The 9820-nt window shown below is 46.5% G+C and overlaps 1 protein-coding gene across 1 annotated transcript in view; it reads left to right on the top strand.

Moving 5' to 3' along the window:
• The window catches only part of LOC121861864, a 60015-nt gene extending 50830 nt beyond the window's left edge, over positions 1-9185 (top strand). Inside the window, exons 16-20 of the mRNA XM_042359758.1 lie at positions 121-224; positions 4670-4862; positions 5048-5127; positions 6951-7119; positions 7561-9185. Of these exons, the coding sequence (XP_042215692.1) occupies positions 121-224; positions 4670-4862; positions 5048-5127; positions 6951-7119; positions 7561-8679 (1665 nt within the window). The 3' untranslated portion in view covers positions 8680-9185. The remainder of the gene's footprint in view (positions 1-120; positions 225-4669; positions 4863-5047; positions 5128-6950; positions 7120-7560) is intronic.
• The last annotated feature ends 635 nt before the right edge of the window (positions 9186-9820 follow it).

A 9820-nucleotide genomic window follows, 5' to 3' on the forward strand; every position in this document is an offset into this window, starting at 1 on the left:
CGCACTCTCCTCTCCACCCATCCTCCCCACCCACCCCCTCCCCACTCTCAGCTCCTCCACTCCCTGGGACACCTGATGACCGCCCAAATAAGACCAATTCACCTGTAATTTCTGTTCCAGGTGGAGGTGTGTCGTAGTGAACATACAAGCGGGTGGTTAGGGGCCCTCTACGTCTACAAGGGCTTACTGGTTGCCGTCGGGGTCTATATGGCCTGGGAGACGAGGTAAGATCTGTCTGTCTATCTGTCAGTCTGTCTGTCTGTCTGTCAGTCAGTCTGATTTGTCGTCCTTGTGATAATATGATTTCAATAATGCGTATTTTAATAAGACTTTAGAGGCGATTTATATATAGATACATGTTTATATCTTTCGATTTTGATGTGTGTCTGTCTGTCTGTCTGTCTGTCTGTCAATCGGTAGACAAATGGTTAATCAAAAACCATATACGCTTCTGTACTGAAATAGAATCCAACTCTCTTTACAAGTTGGATTCGATTCTGGATTATAAAGCAATTCTAAACCCGTAAATGCATTCTTCAGCCGTGCGTGTATGCAAATGGTGAGTGTACATCAGTGAGGGTTCATTTGACCACAACACGGTATTAATGCACAGAATCCAGCCTGATGGGACGTGAGCTGTGTGACGGACTGTCTGTTGCTTTACACATACACATATACACACATATATTATTATTATTATTATTATTATTATTATTATTATTATTATTAGTAGTAGTAGTAGTAGTAGTAGTAGTAGTAGTAGTAGTAGTATTCTTGGCTATCAGTAGAGTGGGGGAAGGTGGTGGGGAGGAGATTCCAGATGAGGGGGTGGGGGAGGAGGTGTCAGGGGAAGCGAAGAATGGATGAGGTCTTCGTATGGTGTGGGGGAGGTGATGTGGGTGAGGGAGGGGTCAGGGAGACACCTAACCTAACCTAACCTAACCTTAACCTAACACTTACTATTAATGTCTACTCATACCAGCTGTTCGTGGCTGTCAACAAAAACAAAGTATTAACATAATCCATCTGACTTATTCGTCCGTCGACCAAAATACACGAGCCGTTGTCTGGTCATGACTCGCTCACGTAATGTTGCATTGAACTCACGTGACGCTAGTGTAGGCAACGACCCTCTCTCTCCCTCTCCTCACCCCCTCTCTCCTCCTCACCCTCTCTCTCCCCTCACCCCCTCTCTCCTCCCCCTCACCCTCTCTCCCTCCCCACCCCCTCTCTCCTCCCACCTCCCCCCACCCATCCCTCACCCCCACCTACCCTTCCCCCCTCCCCTTATGGCCGGTAATAACAGAGAGAACAAGTAAGGATTTTTTCACACTAGAGAACATTAAAGAATTCAACCCTTATTTACACTCTTGGTCGATACAGTACTGGCTCCTCCCGTCCATTCTTCCCATTGTGTTCTATTTGGGGGCCACAAAGCGAGGACATAATGACACTTCCGGACAGTGTTGGAGGCGCCCAGCCAATCACCAGCCATCAAAGGATCTTATATGGCCAATCAACAGCGTCTATTTGTACGTGTCCGGACGCTGTGGCTCAAGACTTAGGAAGAGTTTTTATTTATTTATTTATTTTTAATGTAGTGATGCTGTGTGTTTGCGTGTGTGTGTATGTGTGTGTGTGTGTGTGTTTTCGCATACACACACACACGCTTTTGCTCCTGCATTCATAAACTTCTAGGCAATGTTTATCTTTCGTTAAAGAAAGTGTTTGGTGTTGTTTGAGAATATGAATGAGTTTGTATTCCTCTAAGACACCCTAAGTGCTTCTTTATAAGTTCAAAGTCACTCTTGCATTTTTACTATGAATTAATTATTATTTTTTTTATCCTTGGTATTTTTTTTTTATCATATACTTTTTAATTATCTCTAAATGTTTGAGTCAGACCGTTCCGTTTTGTCCCGTTTGTCCCGTCCCGTTCTGTTCTGTTCCACTATCTCTATTTATTGTTACCATCCCATCCCTCCATCCCTACCTTTTCTCCTCCGTCTAACCTGTACTAATCACTCCATCTTCCTTCCCTTCCTTTTCTTTCCTATCCTTTTCTTCCTCCCTTCCTACCCCCTCCTCCTTCTCCTCTTCCTCCTCTTCACCTACACTATTCATCTCTTCCTTCTCCCTACCCCTCCTCCCAATTTCCTTCACCCCTCCCCCCTTTCCTTCACCTCCTTCATCCTTCCAGCCCACCTCCTCCCTTCCTTCACCCCCTCCTTCCTTCCTCCCCTTCACTCCTTCCTTCACCCCCTTCCTTCACCCCTCCCCCTCCCCTCCACTCTAGGCAAAACGTCTCCTGAATTAAAATACCAAAACACAGAAGTTAAGTTTCGTATCTAAGTTATTCGTGTTATCGCCTTATATCTGACGTATGGGAGCCTTCGTCAGGGGCAGGGTCTCTCAGGGGCAGGAAGTGTCTCGTCAGGGGCAGGAGTCTCGTCAGGGGGCAGGAGTCTCGTCAGGGGGCAGGAGTCTCGTCAGGGGCAGGAGTCTCGTCGGGGTAGGAGTCTCGTCAGGGCAGGAGTCTTATCAACTTATCACCTCAACAAACTTTATACGTCGACAAGTTTATGAGGTCACAAATGTTCCTATGTGAATTTTTTATTGTGTGGGTTTATTATTGGGAGGGTCTTACACACACACACACACACACACACACAGACACACACAGACACACACACAGACACACACGCACACACACACACACACACACACACACACAGCGTCGTGACTAAGTCTTAACTCGAACTTATTATCAGCGTGAAGGTGGGCGTGACAGTGTGGTTGACAGTGTGGTAGTGGGTGTGCAGTGGTAGTGTGGTGTGATGTGACTTAGTGGGCATGTGGTGGTAGTGGGCGTGGCAGTGTCTTAGTGGGCATGGCAGTGTGGTAGTGGGCGTGGCAGTGTCTTAATGGGCATGACAGTGTGGTAGTGGGCGTGGCAGTGTCTTAGTGGGCATGGCAGTGTGGTAGTGGGGCGTGGCAGTGTGGTAGTGGGCGTGGCAGTGGTAGGGCGTGCGTGGTAGTGGGCGTGGTAGTGTGGTAGTGGGCGTGGCAGTGTGGTAGTGGGCGTGGTTTTCTCCCGCATCATCAGAGCTTCACCTTAATAGACAATTACTCTCCCATCAAGACTTTTGGCTCGTGACCACAACTCATCACAAGTTGCTGCAAGGGAGGTGGGGGGGGGGGCAGGGTGTGAGGCAGGGCAGGGCGAGGCGGGTGGGCAGGGGTGGGTGTGCAGGGCGGGAGGTGTGAGGCGGGCGGTGTGTGAGGTGGGGCAGGGGCAGGGTGTGGTGGATGGATTATACACCCCAGCTTAACAACATCATCAACCACCACCACCACCTCACACCCCCTCAGATCCCCACTCACCACCACCCTCACACACCACTCCTACCACCCCACACACCTCCACCACCCACCACCCTCACACCCCCTCCCCCCACCACCACCACCCTCACACCTCCACTCCTCACCACCACCTCCACCACCCTCACCACCACCCTACCACCCTCACACCCCACCCCACCACCTCACACCCCCTCACCACCACCCCACTCACCACCACCACCACCACCCTCACACCTCCACTCACAACCACTATACCACCACTCAACACTAACGCCAGACGTGACTTCTCCACCCCAAACTTTACGCCAGACGGGAGTTACTTACGTGTTGAAGAGCAGAAACATATTTAAACCAACGCGAAATAAAACTTATATTTTTACTGATTTAATGGAATAAACATTTTTCCAGGGAGCATTACAAGATGGCGTCTCTGAATTTCGTTGCATTTGTGTTTTTTTTTATGTTTTTTTATGTTTTTTTAGGGTTCATTTTAATGTTTGTGTACTGTTATGGTCTTTGCAAATTATGTAGGATTCGTTTGTCTGTCTGTTTATTTTTGAATGGTGTTAAGATTTATTGTTAAGAGAGCGTAAGAGGATGTATTATGCTATTCGTAGGTGGTATACAGGCCCCAGCGTGTGTAAAGAACCCGGTAATGGATTAATATTCTTAGACAATAGTGAGATGATAAAATAATTAAATAATCTAGCAGGTGTTATACGAAGGTGGTTCTTATAGACGGTCTGTCCCTCGAGGTGATTCCCCGTCTGGAGTACTGTCACCCCGTCTGGTCTCCGAGATAAGCTAAGGACTCACGTATTAAGAGAGCTTAGAACGCCCTCAGACGCCCAGCTTATACGATAGGCTGGCAAGGGGTGACTTATTACAAGCTTAAAAGCACCTCATAGAACAGACAGACAGACAGACAGACCCAGTCGAGTGTTCATACCTGCAGCTTGAGGTCACAGCTTAAGGTTGAAGAAGCCACAAGTTCAGAAAATGTCAGAGTTAATATTTTGGAGTGAGAATTGTGAACTCATTATATACCTGCCAGAGAGTGTTGTGACGGCACCGAGCGTTAGGTTAGGTTAGGTTATGATAGGTTAGGATAGGATAGGTTAGGTTATGCTAGGATAGGTTAGGTTGTATGAGAGCACATTATCGCCTCCTCCTATGACACCTTCACCTACTCCTCCAGGCAATAACCTCCCCCTATCCTTCACCTACTCCTTCAGGCAATCACCCACCAACCACCCACCAACCACCCACCAACCACCCATCAATAACCCACCTTTTCTCCCCCCAGACACGTCAAGATCCCAGCACTAAACGACTCCCAGTACATAGGGATGAGTGTTTACAATGTCGTCATCACCTCCGTCATCGTCATCGTCGCCGCTAACGTCATCGGGGAGAGGACCACCTTGGCCTACGTCATCATCACTACCCTCATCTTCACCTCCACTACTACTACCTTGTGTCTGCTGTTTGTGCCCAAGGTGAGAGAGAGAGAGAGAGAGAGAGAGAGAGAGAGAGAGAGAGAGAGAGAGAGAGATTTATGTATACAGTATTTTGTTGTGTTTATATGTATGTATGTATGTTTGTATGTATGTATGTATGTATGTATGTATGTATGTATGTATGTATGTATGTATTATGTGTACACGGACTTACATTCTTACAGATCCTGACTATTATAAGACGGGCTGAAGGTGACCCTGTAGTGGAGAGTATGGGGTTGAAGATTCAGTCAAACACACGCAGGTAAGATGTTCTTGTTCTTCGTGTTCTTGTTGTTCTTGCCATCCACCTCCTCCTTCTCCTCCTCCTTCATCCTCCTCCTCCCCTCCTCCTCCTCCTCCATCCTCCTCCTCCTCCTCCTCCTCCTCCTCCTCCTCCATGTACAGTAGATCTTGACTTGATTAATTCATTGTTTATTCGTCCTAAACTAAACTGGCCAATCACAGCCCAGGTTCCCCAGACATTCCACCAATCACAGGCCGTATGTCCCACTCCATTGCAGCAGTTCAGCCAATCACACACACACCTCTCGAAACAAATGGCGACGTTCTGATTGGTTAAGTTAGGAAAGTGACTAAGTTTTCTTGGTAGTTGTTTGGTAAAGGAGGTAGGAAAACACTCTTGCCCTACATGCCTACCTTGCCCATTACCTGTGCCTTGCCCACCTTGCCCATTACCCATGCCCACCTTGCCCCATTACCTGTGCCCTTGCCCTACCTGTGCCCTTGCCCATGCCATAACCCCGTATCATACCATAGAGCAAGTTCTCAGTTTACTAATCAACTCCGTTCCGGCCGCCCGACCCACCCCACCGCCCCACCGCCCCCGCCCCTCCCGCCCCACTCCCACTCCACCCTCTCCACCCCGCCCCGCCCGCCCCGCCCGCGATGGACCGTCAGGTGTGGGAGGAGCCAATTAAGTCAAGAAATTAGCGAAACCATTCAAGTTGTAATTGGTCGAAGACATTATCACCTGGTGGGGACATATTGCACACTCCTGCCTCCCACAGTCACTCTCTTGCCACCCACTGTCACTCTCTTGCCACCCACTGTCACTCTCTTGCCACCCACTGTCACTCTCTTGCCACCCACTGTCACTCTCCGTCACTAACTGCCACCCACTGCTACGACCCAATACTCTCTGCCACCCCTCGCCGCCCCCTCATGTCTTCTGCCACCCACTGAGACTCTCTACCACCCACTGACACTCTGCTATCCCCTCGGTATTTGAATTAGTAGTAGTAGTAGTAGTAGTAGTAGTAGTAGTAGTAGTAGTAGTAGTAGTAGTAGTAGTAGTAGTCGTCGAATGGTCACACACACACACGAGGTCAGTATGCGGCTCTCGTATCTTCATTTCGTCTACTTGTTCAGGATATTGAGTCGTCGCCCCGAGCTTAGTGTATGTCTGGTCGGCTGGTTACTGTGTGGATAGTGTTTACAGTTGTGCGGATATTGTTTACAGTTGTGTGGATATTTACAGTCTTGTGAGAATAGTGTTTACAGTCTTGTGTGGATATTATGTGGAAATTATTAGTTATCTCGAGAAATAGACAGAAATTATTAGTCATCTCTGAAGAAATAGTTGGATGCGTGTCTTCTTGAGGGACTGTCTTAGCTGCTGACGATGTGCTATGGTTGAGGGAAATCAATTAGGGTCACCTGTGAACGCCTCTTACCTGTTGGTCTACCTGGATATCCCCCTCTCTGTCTCTCTTTTCTTCATTCATTCCTTTCCCTTCCTTTCCCCCTCCTTCCTTCTACATTTATTTATTTTTCTCATTCCTTTTCTTTCCTTCTCATTCATTTTCCTTCCTTCCTTCCTCCCTTCCTTCTACATTTATTTATTTCCTTCTTTATTCATTCCTTTTCCTTCCTTCTCATTCCTTTCTCTTCCTTCCTTCCTTCTACATTTATTTATTTTCCTTCTTTATTCATTCCTTTTCTTTCCTTCTCCATTCATTTTCCTTCTCCATTCATTTTCCTTCCTTCCTTCCTTCCTTCCTTCCTTCCTTCCTTCCTCCTTCAGATAGTACCCTAAGACCTTCCTCACACCACCTCCTCCTACAGACTACTGACGGAGGACAAGCGGGAGAAATTCTACCGGGCGGAGGTACAAAACAAAGTCTACAGGAGAGAGGTCGTCAAGCTGGAACAGGAACTCCACAAACTACATCGTTGGATTGAGTGTCCTGAGAGTCCTACATCTTCTACGGGTTCCTACGACATAAACAAGAAGGTGAAGATGGCCTGTTATTGTTTATCTTGATTGTATTTTGCTTAAGGAGTTCAGAGGTTGTTTTGTTTTTGTGTGTGGATTAAATTGTTGTTTTGGTTTCATAAATTAATAGATATAAAAGTTATTTGTTTAGTTGTTTATGTTTTTGTGTGGGTTAAGAAAGTGTTATGACTTAGTATTTGTTTCATAACTTACGTGCTGTTTGATGGTGTTTTGTTGGTTCAGATACTCTAGATGTTGTTTTGATGACTATTTTTTCTCTCTGTGTGGGTTAGGTTAGGTTTTAACTCTCTGGGAGAACTCGGTGCATAGAATAACATCTTTGTAATGGCTGTGTAATTAAACTCCAGCTTGTGGGTTATGATGGGACGTGATGATCATGGTGGTGTAGGAGGTCAGTTGATGGGGTTAACACCACCTCCCCCTTTTCTCCTCCTGTAGGGGTCGTTATCGTCCACGGGATCAGATAATGACCGAATGGGAGGTGTGAGGAATGCGAGAGGTGTCGGCGATGTGGAGGGAGGGGGCGGAGTGACGGAGGACGGCCTAGCTGGTGACGGAGGTAGAGCGTTGGGGGAGGTGCTGGGGGCGCCACACACTCAATATCTACAGAGTGATGACACCACCGTCAGGAGGGTTAAGAGGGAGAGAATGTTCCGCTCGTTACACCGCTCCCTGCCCTCCCTCACGCTGGGCTGCCCATCGAGACGGCCCTCTGACACCCGCCTCCCTGCTGATGGCGCCGAGGACGAGGAGGAGAGCTCATCCTGCGGCCCCTCTCAGATATTCTTTGACGCTCAGAGGTTCCACGAGGACCAAGAAGAAGCGCGGAGACAAGACGAAGAGGAGGACGACGACGATGATGACGATGAAAGATCTCCCAGACTTGGAGCTTTCCCCGCCTCGCCTCATCCTCTGCAGCGCTCCCGGCTGGTCAAGAGGAGCCCCATCAAGCTACGGACGGAGCCAGAGGACGAGGGCATCGTTGATCTCCGCTACACTCTCAATTTCTCAACTCCTCTACTGCACGGCGTCACAGAGGCGGACCTCCCGTTCTCCATCAGCACCCACGTACAGCACGGCCCCCGCGTCTCATTTTTAGACCAGGACGGTCATCACTCCTACGACTCTAGTCCTGAGATCCGCAAGTCAGCGCTCAACTCGTGTTCATATTCAAGCCCGGAAGTCCGTCGACCTACAAGGAACACTTGCTCTTCGACAGACATCCGCTTACAGATCGAGTGTTCAAGTGTCATCCAGGACGAGAAACTTTCTCCCGTAGTGGAGTATAGAGTCAATGACCTGGACGTGTTATGCCCGTATGGACGTAGATCTAGACCTCCGACCTGTGAGGCGTCACCCGTAGGAGGAGGTACCCTGGATGTCAACAACACCTCAGAGGCCAGGATACACACTTCCAACGGTGTCGTCAACCACACCCCCAGGAGACACGTCACTAGACCACCTCCAGACAACACTACCATATCAAACGCTGCCAGATCTAGTGGTCACATTTTTTCAGCAGTCATTGTTCATCATGTTGCGAATGTTCACATGTAGTGGGTTCTCACGTGTAGTAGATATTCATATGAAACACATGTTGATAACGTCATGTTTGTATATGCTCGATCATCTAGTAGAGCGTGTTTACATGTGGGATCATAAACATAACAAAATATACAGACGTAACAAGGTAACAGGGTCGGAAGTATTCATCTTGTAAAAGGAACGAACGTTTTACATAAAGGTTTAACATAGTCTTGGTGCGTATCAAAGGTTTTCTGTGGTGTACACTAGAGGGGGATCTTAGATATTGACACAAACACACACATATCGACTCATCCTGTCTTGATCCACTTTAGCGTTAGCCCGTATGTGTTTTTTAATATATATATAAAGGAATATAGACCAAAAACATTTTATATAGTATTTTATTGTAAGATTTTAATAATTAGGAATTACATTATAGTGAAGTATTTTCATATGAAGGTGCTGGTCGCGTTCCGTATTGGCCTACTTGTATGTTAAGTGAATATCACGTACTCTTATGGTGTGAGAGAGAGAGAGTGTGATTGATTTCTCCACGGACAATCCCGCAGTCCGTGGAGAAAAACTTCTGTACATTGGAACTAGATAGATACTAATAATAACTTCATCCATTTTTGACGTAGAAGAAAGGTTATCAGGGTCGAATGATTGTAAATAATGTAAGTTAATGTACACATGAATCTAGTAAGCCTACCACACTCTCTTCCAATTTGTCGAACACAACATTAGAATTAAGAATGTTCCTTTTTTGTGATAAACTACTAATAATGGCCATAGATAAAAAAAAATCGTATTGTAACAAGGATTTTTTTTAACGAGATTCCGAATTTTTAATATTTTTAGTGTAGCAGTTCACTATAAAGCGATTGTAAGGGTAACTCAGCTCATTCAATTCTGGGGGAAACTTTTACAATACTATATAGATTTACAATATTAAGCTTTGTATGTAATTAACTGGGTAAGGATATTGTAGATTAGTTTATTATGATATACAGGTTATTTATACATCTACAGAACAGGGTATGTTATTATAGCGAAACACGTGACATAAACATATAATAATATAATGTTTTGTGGCATAATGAACGGTGGTGACTGAAAGGGTGTTCAAGTTTATAAGATAAGAACTCACGAGGCATTGTATGTCTTTTAA

The sequence above is a fragment of the Homarus americanus genome, unplaced genomic scaffold (genome assembly GCF_018991925.1).
Source record: "Homarus americanus isolate GMGI-L3 unplaced genomic scaffold, GMGI_Hamer_2.0 scaffold57719, whole genome shotgun sequence".
NCBI classification, from domain to species: domain Eukaryota; kingdom Metazoa; phylum Arthropoda; class Malacostraca; order Decapoda; family Nephropidae; genus Homarus; species Homarus americanus.